General features: G+C 39.1%; 2 protein-coding genes across 2 annotated transcripts; one reads left to right on the top strand and one right to left on the bottom strand.

Moving 5' to 3' along the window:
- The first annotated feature begins 1,797 nt into the window (after positions 1-1,797).
- Positions 1,798-10,449, top strand: LOC135712761 (very long chain fatty acid elongase 4-like). Its single transcript, XM_065235818.1, has 5 exons — positions 1,798-1,998; positions 2,062-2,224; positions 9,696-9,867; positions 9,927-10,054; positions 10,118-10,449. The coding sequence occupies exons 1-5, from the start codon at positions 1,820-1,822 to the stop codon at positions 10,334-10,336; spliced, it is 861 nt and encodes a 286-aa protein (XP_065091890.1). The 5' UTR covers positions 1,798-1,819; the 3' UTR covers positions 10,337-10,449.
- A 208-nt stretch (positions 10,450-10,657) lies between these two features.
- LOC135712755 (dehydrogenase/reductase SDR family member 7-like) lies at positions 10,658-22,022 on the bottom strand. Its single transcript, XM_065235810.1, has 5 exons — positions 21,794-22,022; positions 21,227-21,732; positions 11,045-11,158; positions 10,824-10,990; positions 10,658-10,759 (listed from the first exon to the last, which is right to left on the bottom strand). Exons 1-5 carry the CDS (start codon positions 21,915-21,917, stop codon positions 10,690-10,692), a joined length of 981 nt encoding a protein of 326 aa, XP_065091882.1. The 5' UTR covers positions 21,918-22,022; the 3' UTR covers positions 10,658-10,689.
- Positions 22,023-26,403: the final 4,381 nt, after the last annotated feature.

The following is a 26,403-nucleotide window of genomic DNA, read 5'->3' as shown; positions in this document are numbered from 1 at the left end:
TTTAACCATCCGTGAAAACATGACATTGTATGCAAACTATCTCAAAAGTCATAACTGGAGGGTTGCCAAACTCATGGGGTACTGAGACCGACTGCTTGATTGTCACACTTCGGCACAATGCTGGGCACAACTTTTGGCCCTGATGAAGTACTTGACACAACGGCGCCGGTGGTGTAGTGGTAAGCGTGATTACCTCTCACCCCAGCAGGCCTGGGTTCAATCCCAGTCGGCGCCGCCGGGATGTTCTGAGGCATAACATCTCTGATCACGCCTTCCTTCGGATGGGAAGTAAAGCCGTTGGTCCCCGGTTCATGAGTTGATGGGTCGATAGGTAGGGTCCAGGTGTGGGAGCTGCCTTCCTGGAACGTCGGTAGCATTGGTGCTCAGCACGGAAAACAAGATCGACGGAAAAAACAAACCTAAGGAAAAAAAAAAAAAAAAAAGTACTTGACACAGATTGAGATGTGCAGAGTTGAGTACCCCTTGGTGATCCTTCAAAAAAGGCAACAATCGTTTTTGCAAATATTTCTTTTCATAAATATCTTGGTTGACAATGCCAGTTGTCACGAAAATTTTGCTTTTGAGCCCACAGGGGCAAATCGCCTGCCAAACCAAGTATTTTTTCGGGAACTTTGACAACTTTTCTGCCTAAGCTTATCTTGAACTTTTCCTATGCCGGTAGCCATGTAAACTCTTGACCTGGAAGCTGCTTGAAATCTGCCTTGACGTATATTTCATCGTTCGTTATAACGCAATCAAACGGCGAGGGAATAATTTGGATACGTTGTTCCTCTTGCTTCGACGTCATTGTGACAACTGAATGGAAAATAGCAAAACCAAAATAAAGACAACGTTCCGTACGCACCGACCTACAAAATAAGGGGTGTTCAAGTTTGTTACATGCACGATTAAAACAAAATCGCCAAATTTTAGTCGACCAATTGTTTTACCGTTCCACCCTTTAGATGCTAGTAATAGTTTAAAATGATAAATAAGTAGTTGGGAAATAGTTGTGAACAGTTTTAGATGCCAATTCATCAATGTTCGATATCCCGCCTCTCACTCACCAAAAAAAATCAAATTCCCATAAGGCCAGACCTCGACGTTTCATGCATTTTAAAGTCATTTCCAACAACAAAATTTCGAAATTTCATATACAACCTTCACACCCTCATCTGCACATGGTTGGAAATTCAAAATGACCATTTTGTATGGCATCTTATTGGCCATATAGTGTAACTGGGGTGCAAATCATGCATCGTCCTTCTTTTCATAGCTAAGGGTTAACGGTCAGATTTCATAACAGGTTGATTTATTCTAGATAAAAAGTATCTATCACGAGCCATCAATTAAGATACCATTTGGTTATATTACACCTAGAATAATTCCTTGCACAGAAAAGCAACCATGAAACCTGAACATTAACACAATTGCAATAATTCACCAACTGAAGCTATAAAATTTGAAACCCAAATTTCGAAGTTGTTCATTCGAATGAAAACAAAACTGTTGAAGGGCAGTTTATAATTTAAATCAAGTCCGTTCCACTCGTTTGGTAAATGTCAAGCAAGATTAGAATCCAAAACAAAGAGACGTTCCCAACATTGGTGCTTGTCGTCTATAATAGTCGCTGATTGTCCAAAGTCAAATAGAAACCAAACTCGATCGACCGATGGCACTCTGCAGCGTCCAATGTCTTCGAGTCCGGATGCCATTCAGCGGATGGCATTGAAGAAGGGTGTTCAAATAACTCATTTTGCTTATTGTCACTTGATGATGGAAGTTTTTCATTCGCAGGCAACTACACTCATAACTCATAATGCGAAACGACACGGACAGCATACCCTTCTACGATGTGTTCGGATACTACGAATGGACGCTCACACTTGCTGACCCCCGAACGAAAGGATGGCTACTGGTGGATTCCCCCGTTCCAACGATGCTGTGCGTGTGTGCCTATCTTGGCGTCGTTTGGGCTGGCCCTAGACTAATGCGAGAGTAAGCGTCTCAAATTGACCTAAAATGTTTCAGCTTAACTGACAGTTCATTATTTGCCCTCAGCCGAAAACCATTCGATCTCTCTCCAATACTCATTCCCTACAACCTTGTGATGGCACTTTTAAACCTGTACATTTGCGCCCAACTTTTCATCGGTTCCACACAGCTGGGATACAGCTACATCTGTGAGCCGTGCAAGCAGAGTTTCAGCAGTTCGGAGATGAGGGTAAGTGTCACCGATGCACATCTTCACTATTCAATTAGGGGGGATGGGGGCAAGAAGACTATACGGGGCGAGATGGGTCACCGTTCGTTTGGGCATAATACCTATTAACTCGATCTAATTTTTTTACAAACTTGTAGAAAATGCTTCTAATATGCATCTCCATGAAAACCGTATCAATTACATGTCAAAGATAATGATGGAAATGTAACATTAGCTCAAAATCTCTAGAATATTATAAGATATGCAGTCAAGAAAACAAGCATTGCATTCATTATATTACATTTTACTGATCTGCTGGTTCTACAGCGAGCAATACACGTAACTGTTGCTAAAAGAACTTATGTTTCTATTTCACATGATTCCTGAATGAAATTATCTAGTGAAAAACTGTCAAAACGTTTACTTTTACTAGGGTGCTCATATTGCCCCGTATGGTTGTTGATCGGACCAAAAACTGAAATTTTTCAAACATATTAATTTATTAAGTCTATCATATTTTATCCATATTTTAAACATTGTATATAATCAAACATACTCCAAAGCATGAGCATGATCACAGCTATCATACATTTATGAATTTATTTTCATGTGTTATGATGTGTTTTTCTTAGGGGGGACCATATTGCCCCTATCTACCCTACACAAAAAGTGATATGCTAATTAAGTCAAGGAAATAAATTGCACATCCCATCGAATGGACCTCACCTGGATGTGATGAAAAGATGACAGTGAGTGACTGCAAGCATGCCATGAGCTTTAACAGTGACGAATGTGATGATGCGCATTCAGGTGCATTTATTGGTTGAGCTCTGTTCAGCCGTTGTTGCCAGGGATTTTTTAACTCATCGAGCAACGGTTACTGCTTTCCTGTAGGACAAAAGCCAAATAAGCTATAATTCATTCAGCACCTGAAGTTGTCACAGTGTTACCAAATGCTCATATATGAGATTCATCGGTTTGTCTGGTTTATCTACAATCACCATGTCAATCTATCCAGTTGGACAAATTTCGCAAAATAAAAAGTTAACGGGCATTAGGCCAGGAATACAATATCAAGCGAGACATCATTAAAGCACAGTAATTGAAGCATTTCCGTGACTTGGTGTCTTGGACGAAGTTTCTCATTATAATGGGGCCATCTATTGGCATACACATATAGTTTGAAACTCATCCGCATGTATGGTGTCAAAATCAAACTTTTCACTATGAAATTCCAGATATTCGACTGTTTCGGCTAAGTTGATTATCTTGAACAACAAACATTAGAGCATTCGTCTGTTCCAGCCTAACTTGTATCAAAGTATTGGAGACATAGGATTTGTTTTATATTTAAAGGAATTGTTAAGCTTTCCTGAACTTCATTTTTTGACGTAGAACTACGTCTTTGTGGACTATACTGGGATGCAAAAAAAAAATTGTGTGACGAAATAGTGTTAGGTTTTGGACGCTCTTAACTTTGTCATTTATAGATGAACTTAAAATCCAAATGCGCCAATCGATAGAAAATAACTCTACAAATCTACTGAAATAAATGCTTTTCCAATTTTCTATACAAAACTTTTGAAAAATGTATCAGTGATAATTTAAATCACTATTTTCATGAATTAAACGTTTTCCCCAAATCCAGTTGTCGTAATCAAGTACCACTTGGTTGCACATCGTTTTGCTTGAACCTGAAAAGTTACAAAATAGTGCTGCTGTCATGTCTCTGCTCATTTCCGCTTCGGACGGCGTGGCAAGTACTCTGCCGTCGTGCAGAAACATTTTCGTCGCAGCAGACGGCGTGATCACCTTGACAATCAGCGATGGGGTGAAAGGCGACTCAACGAGCTGTTTTTGCTATCCGCCCCTACCCGATATCATCCGATCCGACTGGCGGATTTTCTATATTTATCTCGCTCTGATACTTATCTCTCATGTGTGGAGTCGACCTGATGATTCGAGTGTGGGATGAGCTTTAAGCTAAGAACAATGTCGTACCTAAGCTCATTTAACTTAAGCTTAAACTTGAGCTCACTTAACTTAAATTGAAATCACTACTACAAATAAAAACGAAACGTTCACTGGTTTGTGAGACTCGTGTCCAAGGTTTGGATCCGAACAATTCTTGATTCTTAATAAAAAAAAAATTCAACTGAACCAGAAATAGATTGAAGCGAGACAGTTTAATCAAGATCGTAGTTGATGAGATTTGTCGTATGAAAAGGTCGGTAATGACGTACTTCCGGGTTTTTGGTACGTCCATTCGTCCATTTTGACCTGGACCATGGAAGAGGCGAGAGAGCGTGAAATAGTGTATTGTGTCGTGGTGTGTTTTAATTGCTAATTATTAAAAATGTGAGAAGTCTAGTGATCGAATTTAATGTTACTTTTCGTTTCCTTCGTGTAGCCTAAAAGTTCAAAGTTGACGTGCAGTCAATTTGTGTGTGTGCGTTCGTTTAGCGAAAAGGTAATTCGTGGATTAATGTTTTTTGTGTGGAGATTTTTTTGTTAACGCGTCGAACAGCCAAACAGGCTTTTTATCTAGGATTCGCTTCTAACGATATACGGCTGAAACTCGGCAATTCGCATCTCTAGTTAGAACACTACTCTCGACCCCACGCTTCTGCGTCAAAAGTCGCGGTTTAGGGGAAAGCCATTAGGGAACAAACCGTTCCGACAGAACGGCCATTTCGCCACCGACAAACCAACATGACACTTAATTCTGACTTATGCCCGAAAATCGCTAACGGCCGATTTAAATGTACAGTGATCCGAACTGTCAAAACCATAGGATTTTTTGATCAAGATAAAAATAATTTGTCCAGAATAGATCAGACACGAACCAATTCATAACTTTTGCATGCGAGTTCATGGTTTAGCTAAATATTTCCCGCGAACACGGAACCAGATGTCAGTAGTAGTGTGCTTTGGTCAGAAATTTTATTTTTTTTTTGCTATGGTCATTCATGTCGTTTTGTCGATGATTTTGCCATTCCCGCCACACGTGTAAAACCACTGACGTTCCCCAACGTCATCTGCAGCGCCGATCCATTTCGCCGTGAGTTTCAGTACCAGCTTTCAGACCATCTATCGACTGAGAATCTCCGCAGCATCATCGCCGATCGCCACATTTTAGACGATAGCCACAATACCACTGTAAACCAGCCGGTATCTGCTTTGCCAACCAGTTCATCGGCCAGCTATTTCGGTACCGTTAGTAGACAAACAATTACGTTAACCATGCGCATGCGTTAAGTGGACCCTACACAACAGTTTGTATTGACAATAATCGTATTGTCAATACGTATTGTCAATACATTTTTTGTATTGAACATCGGTATTGACAATATTTCTGTATTCACATCATCAATATTAGTGTCAATACTTGTAAGTATTGACAATATTTCTTACCGTGTGGGGTTCGCTTTAACCACACCACACACACTCCACGGAAGAATAGCTTGATGAGCATACATATTTAGCGATCACTAGAACAAATCCGCACACAGTAGGGAAACTAGAGAAGAAGAAACACGAATATGAAAACCTAGGTTCAGAACCGTCATGTGAGGATGAGAAAACAGGTCCTCTCACTATCACGAGACGAAACTACCTATCATTAGCTTGCTTGTCATTTTTTACAATGATCAAGCACTCATGAGCATTATTCTGATGCGGTTTTGACATCAACATTTCTAACTGATTTAGATGAATTTAAGCAAACAACCGTATGTAATCGGTAGAGTGATTATATTATTAGGATTTCCTCGGTACAAGTAACTTTAATAGCATTAAATGAGCTAGTATTTACGATGATCACAACACTGACTGTCACGTTCTGTCTTGACAAAAAATTCGATGAGATTTTGAAGAAAATCTCAATCATCGTTTTCTCATCCAATGATAGTGACAGAAGTATCTCCGTAAATATCACGTGAGATATTTAATTGAAAATGACATTTGCCAGCCCTGCCTAGGTTATAAAATTGAATAAACTTACTGAAATGTTTCAGTAGTTTAGCGTTAGCGTTGTTACGGTATACTTCGTAGATTGAATACTAGTTACACTCACGTCACGGAGAGATGAACTAGCCTTCGGCTAAAAATCTCTTAAATAAAGATAAAAAAAAACTCACGACGCTTATGAATTTCTCAGTCAGATTACTTTCAAGGAATAATGCTGGGGAGTAAACATTTATTCCCTATTCTTGGCCACGCCCATTTTTATCACAACTCGAGATACACATTTCAAAGGGTCCTATCTGAATTCATCGATTCTCTTCATCGACTATCTCTTTCTTTAATAACTCAATTTCAAAAGCATTCCTTGCTGTGTTCAAAGTTATAAGCGCAAGACAATAACTTCTGCTATCAAACTGTGTGGCAAAAAGAGCACGAAATATGTTTGCGTAGGCGTGGTTATCAAAAGAGAAAGTCGATGAAGAGAATCGATCAAAGCAGATAGGACCAGGCATGGAAAATCATTTACATTCATTTCATGCATTCATTTACATTCATTTGCCTCTAACTTTTTTCATCAACAGCATTCCACAAAATGATGTATAGAGCTTTAGTAGGTTTTGTTATTAGCTACAACTTTTGCCCATAATTCAAATATGTATCTCTTAGGCATCACGAATTAGAGTGGGCAGAACTCGTTACTGTTTTTCAGTTAATGTAAAATACATTCACTGAAAAACTGTAGTGGATTCTGTTTGCTCTGGTTCGTCATGCATAAGAGTTACGGATTTAAGTACTTGACAAAAGTTGTAGTTAATAATAAAACCTACAAAAGCTCGATACATTATTTTGTGGAATTCTAATGATGAAAAAAGTTAGGGGCAAATGAATGTAAATGAATGCACGAAATGAATGCAAATGATTTTCCATGCCTGGATAGGACCATTTGAAATATTCATTGAGAACTAAGGATAGGAAATGTTTTACATAGTTGAAGATGCTAACTTTCAAATAACAGACTGTAGTGGTAATTTTTATACGATAGATGGAGTAGATAGGGTTGATAGTTCCGGTAGAGTACGGCAGTGTGAAGATTGCATATAGATATTAGAATAGCGAGCTAGGACAACTTTTAAGGAAGGTACAAATCGGTTTTTTCATCTCTCTTTACCAAACTCCCCCTTTGGAGAGGGATGGTGAGGGGTGGGTGAGGGCTGAATCTCATTGAAAAACTTGCCGATATTCAGCTAACAAACGAGAATTTCGCCGAGATCTCGGCAAATTTTTCACTGAGATCCAGCAAAATGAAATTCCGGGGAAATTTCCCGGAAAGAACCATAAGCTGTTTTCCGTTTCCTGGGAAACCAAAAATGACCGGGAAATAGAAATACTAGTACCACAAACGAAGTGACAGACGACTAACTGGCGAAGTAATCCATTAAAATAATGTGGTTCCCTGTAATAGAATTTTCTTAAAAGCTTGTGCCATCATCCACCAGATGGGCTAGTATTTTTGTTTTGATTTGAACAAAGTTGATTTTGTGTGCTATGATCTTTGACAGTGATCAAAGAGTGTATCATTTTGTCATTTTTTTATGCATTTCAATTTTGAGTAGAGTGAAAGAGATAGAACCATAGAGGTAACTCTAAGACAGAAGGTCCCGAAATAACGTGCTCAACTTTTTGGCTCAGCTCTGGTACTCTCGGTCCCAAGCTAATCGATTCACCCCTCGAAACATAGGAAAATCCACTAACCCCTCATTTTATCTGTCAAACTTTCATAGCGAATCAAAACAAACATAGTGTAGTTCTAGAATTTCGAGTAGAATGGGATACGTTAATCGATTTGCTTGGGACCAACACGCTAGCACAGAACAGAAGGGGAAGTGCAAACAAATCGGTGAATCAAAAAGTGCTCGTTTTTCTGCTCAACGAGCGATGTGATGTGGTAGCGTTCCACATGGGCTTTCTATGTGCACTCACACTATCATAGCATGCTGCATATCTTAACTGCAGGCCGAAGATGCCTTCTACCGCTAGGTGCGCTAGTGTTCGCAAATGACCAGTGGAGCCACTTTCTGATTCGAAGTTCCACTCCTGTGACGCTAGTCAAGTAGTGAGCCAATTTCAAATCGTTAGTTTCCACCGGTTGCTAGTACTAAGTAAGCATCGTTGGAAAACTCCCAGTGCTGGCAGTCCGAGCAAAGTCCAGCATCAAAATGACAATTTTGATTTCAGTCTACGCGATTGAGCGTCAACTTTGACATAAAATTAATTCATAAAAGACGCAAAATTTAGCTCAATCAAACGTACTTTTCGTCGAGCAACGAACTTTTCAGTCTCAGAGCACTTAATTTTACATTACATATTTGTTTACGTCTTATCCTTTATGTCAAAGATGGATTCCGTCACGTGTAAAATTAGGTATTTTTAAGTGTGTAGTTAATGAGCTACGGAACGAAGTCAGTGAGAACGCGTGGAATGAAAGATTGCACCCAATATTCCCAAAAACAAAAGAAACGCTCCGACCGAATCCATTTTATCGTCATCCGATAGGCCGAAGTGAATTAATTGGTGTTTCAATGGCGTTTCAATGCGTTAGGCCGACTTTAGAATCCGTAGGCCGAGTTTGGCGTCAAGAAGCAGTGCTAGACTTTTGACAATATCTCAACGATTGGTTTCTCTTTATCAAATCTTTTAGTACATACGGAAAGGTAAATAAATTTGGAAGCCATCAGTAATAATAACATTCCGTTTGGTGCCAAACTGCGTTAGATTAAGAAAGAGTAAGTGCAGGTTGTGCTTAATTGGCCGGAAATGGGGTAGTTAACCCTACTTCACGCGACACTACGTCCTCACACAAGATGTGGAAGAGAAAAAACCGAACCCGTAAGATCTAATGCACTAATTAAGCCAAATTATTCATATGTCCATTATTTGGAGCCCACCTGCAAACGCTGTTAATTAACTTAAAGATTACGAAACTTTTTCAATTACTACTTAAACCAGTGTGGATGACTGAACCTCAAAGTTTTTGTATTCACTCCTGCTGCGACGTGCCCGGCTACTGTACCGACACACACACACACACACACGCTTCATGCCACCAACCGTTCCGCGCTGTCTCATGCGATAACAATTTATCAATCGAAATTTATTGTTGACATACTTCCCCACGCCGCACCGGCTCAGCAGAAGCAACAGCATCCCAATCTGCCGATATGTCGTTCGTTTTGCTCTCTTCCTTTGTAATTTATCTCTTCCTTCGACACCGCCCTTCCTGACTCTCATTATGCTTCTTGCTTGGTCGGCGCTGTTCGTTGCCGGTCGTGCGCTTGTCTCGGACAAGGATCTTTCAATTTGTCATGTTTTAGGAGGTCATGGGGATCTTCTGCTTCTCACGAACTTTCGATTTCGCGTTAATTTCACTTTCTTCGGTATGTTGTTTTCTGTAATTTTACCTTTTCATCTCTGCATTTTTTGTTATTAATCGCGTGCATCCACCCTTCATTACGATGTCATTGCGCAGATTGTCGGAGCCGTCTGGTGGTACTACTTCTCCAAGGTGCTGGAATTCACCGATACGTTCTTCTTCATCTTACGCAAAAAGGACAACCAGTTGACGTTCCTGCACGTGTACCACCACAGTACCATGTTTTCGTTCTGGTGGATTGGCGTCAAGTGGGTTCCCAGTGGAAGTAGTGAGTGTTGGGATTTTTTTTCAGGATTATGCAGCTAATAACTTTTTTATTCACCCCAGCTTTCCTCCCCGCCATGGTCAACTCGTTCATTCACGTTCTGATGTACGCATACTACGGACTGTCTACCTTGGGACCACACATGAACAAATACCTCTGGTGGAAGAAGTACCTGACCATTCTGCAATTGGTAATTGCCGAACAGAGAAAGCTCACTGCTGGATATTCATGATAGCATCTCATCTCATTTCAGATCCAATTCACCTGCGCCCTCGCGTTGGGCATCAATGGCATACTCGTGGGATGTGAATTCCCGTTGTGGATGCACTACACCCTGATTGGGTACATGATCTCGTTCATCGTGCTGTTCGGGAACTTCTATGCCCAGGCCTACCTCAAGGGAGAAACCATCAAGGAGTTTGAAATCAATGCTAACTGTTTGGATCTTCGGTCCAAAAACAAGGTGCAATAGAGCAGTTAAGTTGGGAAGGTGTTACATATGTGTGGGGTTAAACGCCAAATAGTTGATAGAACTAGACAGTTTTAGTAACATTGGATCGGTATTGCATGGCATAGTGTAATTGTATAGCACTGGTAAGTGTAAATTTTTCAAACCCAAGCGACAATAAAGGTGTTATTTTTTTGCTACGCATAATAAAAGCTTGATAGTTTAAGTTCAATGACGGACCAATAAAGTGCACTTAATTGAACCTTAATCTAAGGCAAAAATCAACCACCTCCATAGACTTGTTTTATTTAGAAGTTGAGAAATCATTGAAAAAACTTAAACCTACTCTTCAATCATTAAAAACTTAACCTAACTACTTAATTTGATCCAAGCGGACGGCCATTTCTCAGTCGATCGATGTTCGCCATTCCTAGTGTGTTAATCAAACTAAAAATAAAAACAAAGAAAAAATGAGTTAAACCAGTCACACCAAAACGTAAATCCATCCTACCATCTTTTCACATTCGGATAGTAACAACCGATGTAGAAAATGAAATTCATCGGCCTTGTTCCGGCCCAGCTGAGGGGAGTTTTGTTGGCCAAGGCAATTGCGTACAATTCGGCACACCGTTCACTGGTCAGTCGGCGATCGTCAGCGTTGACTGGTTTGCTGAATTTCTTTGGAATCAAACAATAATTGAGGGGAAAAAATATCTTTAGATGTGGACTTACCTCTCCGGACGTACTGGTGAAGCATTCCTGAAGAAAATTGGTGGCCGTGGGTCCCGGGCAGAAAATGGTTACATCAATACCGAATCCTTCGTTCTGGAGAGTCTCGAAGTATCCCTAAAAGAATAGGGCATTATGTATCTTAGTGATAGAGTAATGGCCCGATTTTGTCAGCCCCTCCGTGCATCAGGCTTTTATCTTTAATTAAGTTAACATAACCGTAATTCTAAATCTTTGTCTTCAAGATGGATGTTTAAGGTATACTTTGGTGCTTTAAAATCACTGGAAGAAAGCATCGGTTTCGCAGAACATTATAAAATATTTTAAAAAAGGGGACTGACAAAAATCAGGTCGTTACTGTACACATTGCAATAATTCACCATGGTATTTCTCACTGAAATTTCATGTTACTTCAATATTTTTGTGAATGCTTAGAATCATCATGTAAAATAAGATGATCTGGACAAGTAACTAGTGAAATAGAATTTAATTATTTTAAAGTCATGGCATATTAATTTGCCATTAACTTTTTTTGACCTACGAGTACGTCTGTGATTTCTATATGGCGGTTCACTTTGTGAAAACCGAAAATGGAACATGTAACAAAATTATGAAAGACTTTGAACGTTAATAACTCAGCTGCCCCTGGACAAATTTCAATAATTTTATCACCAATCGATCAGATATATTTCTACTCATCTGTTAAATTTAAGACTTGATCATTTTTCAAAACGTAACTATTGAAAATTGCACGAATGTGCAATTGTTGCTTTGATAATTAAAATTATCACCGATTGCCTGCGAAAAGCAATTGCCCTAACACAGAATTCAAAGTTGAATTCCATCCGGTCTCACCAATCGTTGTTTATTCAATCACCGCGTGGTGTTCTCCAGTACACAACGAAAGGCTCCCCGCAAGCAGCTAGCTACCATGGCTGACCTCAACCGCTAATCTGATTCAGTTCCGGTGGTGGTGTCCGGTCGTCGGCATCAGCTGCAGCAGCAGCAGTGCTTTCGGCGCGTGGCGTTGAATATTGTTCTCAGTAGCTCTTCGAGAGTCGCTGTGGGCCATCTATGCCAAGCGCGTCACCCTCATTCCAAACAACATACAGCTCAGCAGCCTTATCTGTGTTTAACAACCTAATAGCTCAGCATTACTCAACCATCACGGCAAAACGGTCCTTTTCAGGACCACCATAAATTTGTAAAAGAGTATTTTTTGGATATTTGTCAAGGTCATCAATCGGATGTCAGTTCCCATATCAAGATAGAGCTGGAATTAGGGCGTAACAGCTTTTGTAAACAATGACTTCTTTCGATGATGTCTTGAAAGTCAAGGCTCGCCCACGCAAATCAACATCACCATCAGGTAGGGTAAGACTTCCTCTACCCGACGGTAATGTTAATTTGCGTGGGCGTGCCTTGAATTCCTAAAAATCATCGAGAGAAGTCATTGTTTACAAAAGCTGTTGCGTCTAATTTCAGCTCTATCTAGATATGTTTAAATCTAACATACAATGTACTTTAAAGTAACATTGGGGGTGTGATTTCAAAAACCAAAGTCGGTCGTGGCATGAAAGTGATTTTGATCCAGATATGATGGATTTCAATTCCTAATACGCCAATCGATAGGATTTTTTTCTACAAATCTGTTAAAATTAAGACTTTTTCATTTTTCAAAATGATGAAAATTTAACGAATGTCCCAGCCAACAATTTTGTTCACATTACTGAATTGTTACTCTGCTATGTGAATCTTTATTCGGTAAACATAAATCGTATAAAGTGCATAGAATTCAACTATACGTACAAATATGGAGGCCATATACGTGCATGTGGAAAAATAAGTCTACTTTGTATGATTTCATATGATTCAATAGGGTACTTTCTACAACTCCATGTATAACTTTATTTTGCATCTAATATGATTTTGTATATGCCAATAACTTATTTAAAATGTTATTTGTACGACTTTCAAATTACATCTCCAAAAGCAAAAAGCATAAAAAATACCTTTTAAATAAACCTTTAATTTTCTATAGTTGGTGGTATCTGGTGATACTGGTTTGAATAAAAGTTGGAAATTGAAATATAATGAGTTATCTTTTGAAATGATGAACATATTCAAAGCTTAAAGTCAATATTACCTGCAACACCTAGTTTCGAACCAAAGATCTTTAGTTCCGTAGTCCTGCTGTAATCCTCGCTGGCATATGAACACGTATATTCGGAGCAATAAATTTCAAATTATGATGCCTCGCTTGTATACGTGATTAAATCTAATTCGATCTGGTGTATTTTATGATATCCTTCCTCCTCTAGCTGAAACTGTTTAGAACAATGCAAATTGCATTATACAATATTGTTCTGCATGATATATGACTTATTGTCTTATTTAACTTCAACTGTACATTAATGTGACTCGTAATGAACTAATTTAATTTGGAACAAACATGGTTCCCAGAGAAACAGCAATGAGTACAAATTTGGGTTTGTTTGGTTGGTGTGAAGTGCTCATAATATCTGGAAGGTAGGTGATATTTGAGCAGAACTATGTAGGTGTAGTTGTGAGAAATTATGTACTCCAAACCCATCTAAAGAGATATATGGTCCAATGAGCGCATACGACGATGAATTTCACTTGGAAACCTCAATGTTTACAATGAGCTGTGCTGAAATTTCTTGCTTTTCTTAGAAATTCCATTCAACTTTTCTAGTAATCGACCCGGTTCGCCATGCATTAAGTACTCAAGAATCCAAAAGTAGCAGGAGCTCTTGTATCATCGGTGACAAAAATTCATCAGCATCCACGGGCTTACTCGCTCCATAGTAAATTCCTATAGTCATTGACTGAATGTGATGAAGTTTATGAATATTGGCAACAATTGGCTGTTACTTTTTGTTTGTTATGGTCCAATATTTTGTTTTGACAATATGACTGAAACTGATCTTATGTACACATATATAATATCATCATCTTTTTTCAAAATAGAACGCGTTAAATAATTCCTTATTGACCAAACGAACTCATTTATAATCTCGTAAAGAGGATTATAATTGAATCATAATTTTTCATCTTAAACAATTTCAACCAATTTGGAATTGCATCTTATACTACTTCAACTTGATTTGGATATTTATACGATTTTAAACGAACATCCTTATACGATTTGTGGTTTGCTGGGGTACAACTGTTGCTATGCTTATTAAAATTATCACCGATTGGCTGCGAGAATCTTTTTCCCTAACTCAGATTTCAAAGCTGAATTCCAACTGGTCACACCAAACAGTGATTATTCAATCACCGCGTGGTGAGTGGTGGTGTTCTCCAGTACACAACGAAATGCTGCCTGCAAGCAGTGGCTGCAGCCCACCTAAGCATCCATAGAAAGAGGAAGAAGCTGCACCGCTATTGATCGGAATCAGTAGCTTTTCGTGAGTCGCTGTGGGTCATCTATGTCAAGCGCGTCATACTAAAGAGTATAAACAGAGAGAACCCCGCTCAAATTCCTATTCCTTCACAAAACACAAGCTCCTGTTGCAATTAATAAATGAGATTTATTCTATAAGGCCACGTAGTCCTACGTCACCATTCCGTACAACCCCATAGGGCTGTCCCTTGTAGTTTTGTATTCCTTTAACATTAACTAGACTTGAAACATGAATTGTGAATTTAATGTGAAATGTGAATTCAATATTAAATGTGTTTGATCACAGCTTCAGAAAGGTATTCTGGAAATTGTAAGGCTGACAGCGGGTAGCTTTTTAGTGACTGACTCTTTTTTGAAGCAGGTCACTTTTAAGTCCCATTTTTCAACAAAAAGTAAATTAACCAACCTTTTTCGCCATCTTGGATTGTAATGCAAAAAAAGTGTTGCAAAAATGTTGAATAAATTGTCGACAAAAATCTTCCTCAAACTACGGTTGCTTCCACTCAGTTGCTATAAAAAATGATTTTCGGTATTATGAAATCATTAGATGTTGTAATCAGGGTTCTACATTTTTGAAGCTCTAAAATGAACTCATATTCAACGGATCATTTCTATATCACCGTCTAGCTAGGTGAAGCAGAAACGAAAGTGAAGAAGAAGCACGCTTAGAACGAAGCGGAGACTGTGGATTTTCTCGTCATTACTTTCAATGAAAGTAACGTCGATTATCGAGTTGAAACGAAACCTCATTATGGCTTTCAATCCCTTTCATCGACACTCTAACTCCACTCTTTAATTTTTTTAATATTCATTATGTCCCGTTTTCGTTACTTTTTGACGTAGGGCTACGTCTCTCGTTAAGGTTGCCAATTCAGTAAAATGCAACGAAAATTTGTCAGACTTGGAATGCTAATAACTTGGCCAATAATCAATGGATTTTGATTATTTGTATGTCGATCGGTTCACCAGTGTTATGAAATTTGCTTGGTATGTCTCACATTATAATTGTTAAATATTTAAATAGTTAACAATGAAGAAACATGGAAATATTCAAATTTCCCATACATTTTCTTCCTTCGACCGCACACTATTCATTCACCTACATCAACAAAATACATATAAAGGAGGGGCATAAAATGCTAATCTAAATGCTTAAGTAAGGGAAACGTATAAAGTTTGACTGCTCTAATAAAAATAACCATAAACGAACGATAACCCAAATCATTGAACTATTCCACAAATGGTTTGGATGATACCCAGAACACGTCGTTAAGCAAATTAACCATACAATTTTTATTAGGGTGCAGTCATCGTTTGACTGCTTAGTGATAAACAGGGGTGTTCATTGCGTTGTACACTGAAAACAAAACTAACTCAGTGATTAACTTTTACTCATTTGTGAGTCACTTTTACTCATCTGTATGGAAAATTTTCTTAAAGCTTAGGTTACTCAGCGCATGAGTAACTTACGCTTTAAAAAAATTCTTCATACGAATGAGTCAAAGTGACTCACTGCCAAGAATGATTGTTGATCGTTTTTATTTGTATTTAAATTATAATGGAAAAAATAGATTTTTTTATGAATTAAAAAACACTATATACCTACCATGCCATTGCCTTAGTAAAAAATACAGAGCATAGCAAAAACCACTATTAGTTACAGTAAAATTTACTAAAGTCCATAGCAAAACCCAGGGCAACAAATCATAGTAAAATAGCATGCACGGTTGAAAACACCATGAAATGTGTATTTTTAGTCTATAGAATTTTTGCCTACACTTGTACTCGTTGTGATAAAACAAAAAACATAGATGCGCTAATCAGTCCGCATCGTACTCTCTTGCCGTGCGGATCTATTTGCTTTTTGCTGAAGGAAGTGTTACTACTGCCTAAAGCTACAATAAATTTAAACAGCACTTTTCAGTGCTCAACCTGTAAAAATTTTCTACCTTGTTCAACTTTATTCCTCTTCGATCCTTGTTTGGACCCTACCCGAGGTAATCCTTCTTGGATATCAATTTGGAAAATTCCTCTTCGATCCTTCAGATTCTTATAGAAATCTGCTTGGAAGTCGATTTGGATAAAAAATTACTGCCGCCATGGCGCCTAAACGCAAAAGAAAGGGGCAAACTCTTGACCCCCCTTCTGATGAAATTAATTTGAGTAATCAATTTGATTTGCTCACGGATGATGAGAATGATCCATCATCCAAGAAAAATTCTAGTAAACTTTCCCGGCTTAATGCCAAGAAGGAAAAGATTCCCCCTATTGTGATAACCATTTCCGATTTCCATGTTCTTCGCATGGAACTTTTGAATTTCGTGAAAGTTAAGTTTTCACTACAAATTGGACGTCCGGGTGAATGCCGTGTATTGGCTGAAACCTTGGACGGATTTAAATGTCTTCTCAAGTATCTTACTGAGAAGAAGCACAAATTTTTTACTTACGACACCAAAACTGAACGTGTGTTCAAGGTTGTCATGAAAGGACTGCCCAGTGGTGAATCCCTGGATCAGATCAAAGATGAACTGGCAAAATTACTTGGAGTTGTGCCACTCCAAGTAATCAAAATGAAAATGAAATTCCGTCCTGGCGATTCGCGCAATGGGATTTCTAATGATTTTTATTTAGTTCACTTCTAGTCTAGTGAACTAAACAACCTTAAGGCCTTAGAAAAAGCTAGCCTTATGCTCCATGTCCGAGTGAAGTGGGAACACTTCAGGAAGACTGGAGGAAATTTCCAAAACCTCACTCAGTGCCGTAAGTGCCAGGGATGGGGTCACGGAACTAAAAATTGCTACATGCCAGCTAAATGCATGAATTGTGGTGATTCCTCTCACGCAAAGGACGACTGTCCTGTGAAGGAAGATCCTAAGAAATTTAAATGTTCAAATTGTGGTGAAAACCACAAATCCAATTTTTGGGAATGTAAGACTCGCAAAGCGATCCTACAATCTCGTTCTAAGTGACAGGTAGGAAACGCTCCACGTTTCCGACCAGGTACAAATTCATCTGCTGTTAACAACGGTCAGCGAGGAACAAATTCTACATTCGTACCCGTAGGCAGGGGTTGAAACAGTTGACGTTTTTTACTACACTCGCTTCGTTGTCGTGCGCGACAATCTGTTTGTATTCGAACACTCATGCTCTACCGTCGTCTCTCTCACACAACACGAGCGGTAGAATAACATTCGAGCTAAAAGAAAATTATCAAAATAGCTATCATATGACATGTGTGATTTCGTTGTAATTCCTCAATTTGGTGTAAATTAAACCATTTCTGATCAGAAATATTATTACTAGAACATCATTGCTTGTTATTTTCAGAATTCACACAAGCACACCATCAGCAGCTCTTATTATGAGAAAAACTAAAATACATACATTCGTGACGGTCTTCGGCGACAGTGTCGTATGACAGAGCCTGTCATACGACATTTTAGTTTGGTACTGTACTATGATAGCTTGTTTTGCAAGTTTCGGAGGCAAAGGCAGTCAATTATCACAGAAAATGTGTCGATTACCGTGACCGCTTACAAGACTGCCCGTAGGTACAAATATCACCCCTGCTTCAAATGTTTCATCTGTACCTACTCCCCTCGCTGCTAACAATGTTCAGCGAGTTAATGGAGCTACCTATGCTGCTATTGCAGCGGGTAGAAATCAAAATACTAATCAACGTAATTCTAACGGAAATTTTGACAATTTTGACTTAGGAAGCATTACTGCCCCTAAATTGGAATTTTTACAGAAATCATTAATTGACATGATTTCTGATATGCTTAAATCTAACTCCATGTTTGATGCTATTCAAACTGGAGTGAAATTTGCAAATGATATTGTCATGACTTTAAAATTCAGTAATGGATTTTAAAGCATTAAATATTTTAAATTGGAATGCTCGCTCTCTTAAAGATAATGAAGACGAACTATTTAACTTTTTGAGAGTTCATAACGTGCATATTGCCGTTATAACTGAAACGTTCCTTAAACCTGACCATAAGGTTAAGAAGGACGCAAATTATTTCATTTATAGAAATGATTGTCTTGATGGACCCTGTGGTGGCGTTGCCATCATTGTTCATAGACGAATAAAACATAAAATTATTTCTTCATTTGAAACCAAAGTTTTTGAAACTTTGGGAGTTTCTGTTGAAACAAAATTTGGACAACTTACGTTTATGGCTGCCTATTTGCCATTCCAATGCGTAGGCCAGCAAAAGAATTTTCTCAAGGGTGACCTTCAGAAACTTACCCGTCATAGGTCTGAATTCTTCATTATTGGTGACTTTAATGCAAAACACCGCTCATGGAATAATGCTCAAAGCAATTCCAATGGTAATATCAACAATCAATACGAAACTAACGATTTTAAATTGGCTCACCACTTTAGTAGCCTATTGGTCCCAAGCAAACGATTAACGTACCCTATTCTAGTCGAAATTCTAGTACTACGCAATGTTTGTTTTGATTCGCTATGAAAGTTTGATAGATAAAATGAGGGGTTATTGGTTTTTCCTATGTTTCGAGGGGTGATTCGACAAGCTTGGGACCGAAAATAGTACCAGAGGTGAGCCAAAAAGTTGAGCACGTTTCTTCGGGACCTACTTGTCTTAGAGTTACCTCTATGGTAATATTCTGTTTGATGATTGTTCTGCAGGTTATTACACTATTCAATATCCAAACAGCCCAACATGCTTTTCTTCTGCAAGAAATCCCTCCACTATTGATTTGGTCTTAACTGATTCATGTCAACTTTGTAGCCAATTGGTTACCCATGCTGACTTCGGTTCTGATCACCTTCCAGTAACTTTTGAAATATCCCAAGAAATAATTTCTAATTCCAACAGCTCTACTTTCAAATACCATAGAGGATTGGGAGCAGTATCGAACATTTATGGAATATAACTTCGATCCAAACATTCCTTTGCAAACCAAAGATGAAATTAATTATGCTCTTGAATCTCTGACTACTTCTATAGTTGAAACAAGAGCTGCCTCAGTACCAAAATGCGAGGTTAAATTCGATTCAATTATAATAGACGACGATCTTCAGCTCTTGATCCATCTTAAAAATGTCCGTAGGAGACAATATCAAAGAACACGAGATCCTGCCATGAAAGTTATCTGGCGGGATTTGCAAAAACAAATTAAAAAGCGATTCTCTGCTCTGAGGAACAAAACTTTTGAAAATAATCTTTCTAAATTAGACCCGAGTTCCAAACCCTTTTGGAAACTCACAAAAATTTTGAAAAAAAACCTCAAAAGCCAATTTCAGCGCTTTAAGAAGGTGGTAAAATTTGGATCACAAATTTGGAAAAAGCTCAGAAACTTGCTAAGCAATTCAAGAGTTCCCATAATTTCAGTTTGGGTCTAAACTAGTCCTATTGAGAATCTCTTTGGGTTGCTCGGGATTATCTGAATATTTTCTCTCGGGAAAATATTTTTGACGATTCCTGGGGAACTGATTTGGACGAAGTAAGGTCTAGTACTAAAAAGTTTCAAAATATGAAAGCTCCAGGTGATGATGGAATTTTCTATATCCTCATCAAAAAACTCCCAGAGAGTACCTTGTCTTTCTTGGTAAAATTATTTAACAGATGTTTCCATTTGACATACTTTCCTGATAAATCGAAAAATGCTAAAGTTGTTCCAATTTTGAAGCCGGATAAAAATCCAGCTGAAGCTTCTAGCTACCGTCCAATAAGTTTGCTTTCTTCAATAAGTAAACTTTTTGAAAAGATAATTTTGAATAGAATGATGCTTCACATCAATACGAACTCATTGCTAAATTGAAAAAGTTTAATTTTCCACTTTATATTATGAAATCAGTTCAAAATTATTTAACTGACAGAACTCTGCAGGTAATTTATCAAAATTCCAAATCTAATCGACTACCTGTTAGAGCAGGAGTTCTTCAGGGTAGCATTCTTGGGCCTCACTTCGGACCTCCCTGGTTTGTCTCAGTGTTGCTACAAATCTTTGTTCGCTGATGACACAGGCATTTCCGCTAAAGGAAGAAGTCTTCATGTTATTTACAGCAGACTGCAGAAAAGTTTAGATATTTTCTCTTCTTATTTACAAAAATGGAATTTTGAAAATGGAAAATTCTCAAGCCTGACTGCGATGCTTTCTTTTCAATAATATGCGGATCTAATATGGCCTGATGTGTTTCATGATCTATGTATTTAGTTTGTTCTCTCGGGGACATCAAAGTGTACTCAAACACTTAACATAACAGCCATAGATCTTGTTCTTGAATTTGTATCCGTTCCCGGATGCTTGGTTCAAGGCATATTAGTGCCACTAGCAAAGTGACACTCAGAACATGTCCTGGTGTGCCAATGATCATATACTTGAATAAGTACAACATAAAACCGATATCAACAACCCTAGATAAGTCTTTTACAACTTTTCAAGGAAAAGGCCAAATAGCTGTCATGAACACAAGAAGTGTTCAACGCTGTTTTTCGCACTTAAGCTCATACAAAAATTCCCATTCTTATGTCATCATTATACCTGGAACATCTCTACGCGTGATAGCAACAATCAAAGAACGAGCCATCAAAATGACAAAATAAATGTTTACTGCACAACAACTGGTTGATAACCATGCATGCTAATATATAATGAAGGAATTCAATCGCTGGCAAAACATCAACCCTGTTTGTTTTGGCACCGGCCGTGATCATTCGAAGCGAACAGGTTTTCTAATTTATTACCAAACTAACTTAGGTTAAGCCCCGTATACTTACATGCAAAGCATGCTTCGCCGCAGTGTAGGTAGCTGAGTTGGGGAAACCGACCAGTCCTGTGACGCTACTAGTCACGGCAATGTGACCTTGCAGCCCATTCGTTACGAAATAATTCAACGCAATCCGGGACATGTTGACAACGGCGAATACATCCAGCTCGAACAACTCCCGGTCAACCTTCAGCTGAATGGTGTTCCATTCAGCGCGCTGAGAACGACCAGCATTGTTGACCAGAATGTCTAGCGTCTTGAAGTGATCGATGACGTTATCGAAGTACTTCTGGTGGCTTTCGATCTCGAGCATGTCCATCGGCATTACGAAAATGTCGTTGCTGTGCAAATATCCGCGGGAAGCGTCCAAGCAATCTTTCTTCACTTTCATCAGTTCGGATTGTTTTCGGGACGAGAGACACAACCGGACGCTATGCTTTGCCAAAATAATGGCGAGATCGCGACCAATGCCGCTCGAGGCTCCCGTTATCCATACCACCTTACCACGAAGAGATTCTTAAATGTATAAAAAAGATCATTAGAATACAATCTCCCACACGAAGTAATACACATTTACCAACAGGTTTGCCTAGCTTCGAAAGCAAATACAGCTCAAAGTCTGAGTCCAAGAAATAGAACACCATAAATTGTATTACATAATAGATAACGGCACAGATCCCAATCAACGAAAATAGAAACATTGTTCCAGTAAAGTAAAAAAAAATAAAACAAGTGATTAGACAATACACCGAACACAACGGATTGTTCACACGCGCACTAATCTTCAACCGCCAACGCTCTGTTGCGAACTTAGATTTAAAACACTCGGCTTTCGTTTCAGAACTGACCGTGCGGGATAAGAAATGCGTTATATAGGCATGCCTACATCACATCGCATCCATACAATGGCATATTTAGAAAATCAACAAACTTGTTCGTGTTCGAAAAATGACCAGGCTTTTACTTTCTTCCGACGTTCTTGATTGTGTGGTTTTGTTACAGTGCAGGTTCGATTTTTTGAATTGATTATCCATTGAAAGTTCTTTCAACGAAGTGTGATATTCAACATTATTTTTCTAATGATCTTAGTGGCTTATTGGAAGTAGGACAGCAGCACATCGAACAATCTATTATTATTATCGGTGTACCGTTTATAAAACACCCTTCTATAATCATTTTACTCAGCTCGATGATAAGCTGTCATCTCACATAAAGTCTGGTTAATATAAAAGTTGGACGCAGGTTTCACTGTAAAACCACGCCGCTAGTATTCGGAGTCTGAAACTTATGACAGCATTTTGTTTATTACTTTAACTAATCATGTTTATATAACTTCATGTGTGAAGTTACTATTTACATAGTTTTTTTTTTATAATATGTTTATTTTTCCACGCTCATTTGCCGTAGCTTTACGTTACAAAATTACTTAAAACTTACGTTAGTAAAGTGGGGGCCGATTACTCGCGGCTATCTCGAGGTTAGGGGTAACAAATTGTAACAAACGGATGGCAGGATAGGGATTGAGAACACAAGGTTTTTTCGAGCAATGTGCTCTTGATCTCGAACTAAGCGACATACTGATGAAAAAACAAACATGGAGGTACACCGATGGGCAGCTAACAACTTGAGAGAACACAAGATGACACTAACTACTAAATCCGTGCTAAATCGATCCGTTTTAAAAACACATAAATTAAATTTAACTAGTCGAGATCTCGGCTCGCCTCTAGCGGGCCGCAAAGGTTGTTTTCTTCGGGCCCTGAGGGATGCGGATAACTCGGATCTAGCAACACAATGGAGGGTACATGACCAAAGCACGTGGTCGATATCGTGATAGCCACTACCATGTTACCGTTTTGGTTGCTGTACCCTATTGGTTCACTTCGAGCGAGAAAAATCAGGAGATAGCGAGAGCGAGGAATGGGGTATATGTGTATTCATTGTGAATTCAATATGTATGTCAGTTTTTCGACCCCCCCTCCCTTCAGAACAAAACGTAACACTGAAAATGATCCCCCTCTATTTATTACTTAACGCTCTAAAATACACCCTGGGGGGGGGGGGTCGTCTCATTTAATGAATTTTTCATTCCGGTATGTCTTTTTTATTTCTAGGTAATTGTATTCTTATAGTCATTTCAGGTGGATTAGAACAGGTTTAGGTTTAGGATGGGCGTTGGCCAGATTTGGATTTTTCAGATGTAATCCTGGATAGGACCCTGTCATTGAACGTCGCGTGAAAGTGGAACTTAATAAAGGCCTAAGTACTTTTTCGTAGTTTTTAGTTTTCGGATTTGAAAGATCGTCGGTTACAGCGGCCTGCTTATTGAGCAGAAAAACGCGGTCCCAGGTCCTTACATATCAAAGAGATTTATGGTAAAATCGCTTGTGTATCGTGTATTTTGCGAAACTCGTTGTTGTCGTTGGTTCCGGGTTTGAATGGATACACAAATTTGAGCAACGGTATTATGTGATATGAGGGGCTCGGTGGCCTTAGAGCAACCGTTTTTGCTTACTGAGCAGAACATCATGAGTCTAATCTCAGGCACATCCACATTCAAGATTCGTCAATCGTTTTATTTGTTAATGTGACTACATGGTAATAACAGCAACTCGGTGATTAAAAAGGTGCTCGTCTGCCTAGTGGCAAACGTTTTTGCTTACTGAGCAGAAGACCGTGGGTTTAGTCCCAAGCTCCTTCGCGTTATATGATCGTTAGGACATCAATTCAGCTTATCGTTTACCAAAACGAACCCTGCTGCAAACCCAACCCTCTTATCCAACATCCCAGTGATTCCTCGTGGAAGTGCAGAGGTGTTCTCCGCTTCCATCAAAGCGAGTGTCATGTCAACACAATCCTTCCCATTCCTTTCTTGACCTGTGTTCGAGCGCGGCCGGCGCTGGTATTGCCTAATTTAAGATCACCAGTTTTTACACATTGAGGATGATTGCTAGTCCCAAGCATCGTCTATTGGTTCTCTGTGTAATTACAGCTGATCTGGCAGTAACAGAGTAGCAACCGTGGGCGGTCAATCAAGCTCAAGCTCTAGGTAATTGTGTTATTATCAAAATAAAAACAAAATCGAGTACCTGATTTTCAAAAGTTTAAGCAGAGCAAAAATCACAAGATATAAAATTAAAACATCCATTTTGCAAGCAAGATTTAGTGATGGCATTTTTTGACCTGTATTTTCAAACTTTACATCAAGAAAAAAAAACAAAATGTTCTCGTGGTTACGTAACAGAAAGCTTTACTCCTCTCCTATGTAATAATTTGTAACGATATAGGTGACCCCCTTCCCCCTCTAAGCGTCACGTTATTTATGGACGCTGCATTGCAGTAGATTTTTCTTCTTTTTACACCTATCCTCTTCGCGTTCGGACTTGTATTCCTCTGAAATGTTTCAACACCCCTCACATCACATCCATTCCCTGATCTATCCCATCTATTTTTTTTCTATCCATGCTCTATTTTCGTCAACAGGACACACTCAGAAAAATCCCATCAATTATATTTTTCCCCAAAAATCCCAAGTAATTACTAGACTGAAAAAAATACATCCAAATGAGTGTCGTTCCCCCTGTTTTTTACATAAAAATCATAAAGAAGGGGGCTTAAACATGAACCCTGGGGGAGACCCATGTAACTAATTCGTGAAGTTGTTTTTCCATGAGAAAAGCTCATATATGTCTCAGACAACAAGTTGCTCAAATAGTTGTTCATAATAATAATTGGTGACAGCCCACTATCGTGGAGAATATCCGAAAGGACATCGATACAAACAGAATCAAACAGAATCAATGTCCAAGAAAACTGAACCTATTTGCTGTTTTTGCGCATAGGCCAGTTGAATTTCAGTTGAAAGCAACCCAAGATAGTCGCTCGTTCCTTTGCCTCTTGAATTTGATTCTATCCATTCCTGGAGCTGAGTTGTTACATGAGAGGAGAGCAAGTGAGAATTCCACCATCGATAACGGGGAATCTATTTCGTTACTACCCGACGAACGATCACGAACGTTGGTTTCAACCGACACCGAATCCGGGCAAACTTTCCGCGCGAAGCCGAATATCCTACTGTCTGAGAACTCCTTGTCTTCGTTGGTGTACCGTATGCGTGATAATGTTTGTACCATTAAGCAATGTCAAAATTAAAAAAAAAATCTCAAAAATTTCGTTTCCGAGTTTTTTTTATTTTTTCGAAGGGGGATGATTCTCAGAGTATTAAACTATGTTAATCATCGATCGAGTTTCCACTTGCTGCAAGGCAGGTTCTAATAATAAAGTCTGGATCCATTTCTCTCCAGGTACGGGTCAATGTTTGTCTGAGGCTTGCTGTACTCGGGTGGCGTTTAGAACAGGCCTTGGCCTTCATGACGCGCCATATTGAGTAATCCAGCGGATTAAGATTGTGGCTGGATGGCGGCCACAAATCCTTCGCCCAGAACGGAAGATGTTGCTGCAACCACTTCTGCGGTTCGAGGTATGGCACGGAGCCCCATCTTGTTGAAATACAACATTTGGCCGTACGCCGTAGGTCCGTACTGTTCTTTGATCCACGGAAGAACATCCCGATATAGACCTCCGTGTTGACCTTGTCGCCTTCTGGAATGAACACCGGGTCAATTTTTTGCCATCGGAAGTCACCAATCCAAACACCATAACGCTAACAGGATGCTTAGTCAGATACACGTTCTTGTGCTCGTCGGCCACGTCTTTTACCGGAAGAGAACTATTATACCGGTCGGTTCTGGAATTTGATACGGGATCGACGATAAACATGCTCTCGTCGGTGAACAGGATTACTGGATTTTTTCGCTTAAGAAAGTTCAAGATTTTCTTGCATCGTTCGACTCGTAGCTCCCGAATGCGGTTGGTAATCATGTGAGTTTTTTTTCCATCCAATCGACTTCACCCCGCAAAGCTTCCTTTAAAATCTTCCGTGCCGTAAAGTCACTGATCCCGTGTTCCTTTGCCATTTTCCTTATGGAACGCACTGGATTCACCCGAATCTTCCTTTTGATAGCAGCGATAACTCTCGGAAGCCGAGCTGACTTCGGACGACCTGTGCCCACCTTCGCGGATAGTTGTCCTTTCTTTTTTCGGTCTAAAACCCTTTTGACGGTCCACCGGGACACTCCCACCAGGGGGTGGAAACTAACAATTTTAAATTGATTCACTGCTTGAGTA

This window comes from Ochlerotatus camptorhynchus, unplaced genomic scaffold (assembly GCF_037179485.1).
Source record: "Ochlerotatus camptorhynchus isolate MF236.1 unplaced genomic scaffold, CSIRO-AGI_Acam_v1.1 ptg000503l, whole genome shotgun sequence".
Taxonomy (NCBI): domain Eukaryota; kingdom Metazoa; phylum Arthropoda; class Insecta; order Diptera; family Culicidae; genus Ochlerotatus; species Ochlerotatus camptorhynchus.
The sequence above is the reverse complement of the archived record's forward strand: the minus strand, read 5'-3'. Positions and strand labels throughout refer to the sequence as shown.

Bases quoted from the DNA above. Each gene is read 5' to 3' on its own strand.
- LOC135712755 (XM_065235810.1), bottom strand. From the start codon at position 21,917: ATGTTTCTATTTTCGTTGATTGGGATCTGTGCCGTTATCTATTATGTA. The intron at 21,733-21,793 runs GTAAATGTGTAT...TATACATTTAAG, and splicing joins GAAGCTAGGCAAACCTGTTG to AATCTCTTCGTGGTAAGGTG. The intron at 10,760-10,823 runs GTAGGATGGATT...TTTTATTTTTAG, and splicing joins TATCCGAATGTGAAAAGATG to TTTGATTAACACACTAGGAA.
- LOC135712761 (XM_065235818.1), top strand. From the start codon at position 1,820: ATGCGAAACGACACGGACAGCATACCCTTCTACGATGTGTTCGGATAC. The intron at 1,999-2,061 runs GTAAGCGTCTCA...ATTTGCCCTCAG, and splicing joins GGCCCTAGACTAATGCGAGA to CCGAAAACCATTCGATCTCT. The intron at 9,868-9,926 runs GTGAGTGTTGGG...TATTCACCCCAG, and splicing joins GTGGGTTCCCAGTGGAAGTA to CTTTCCTCCCCGCCATGGTC.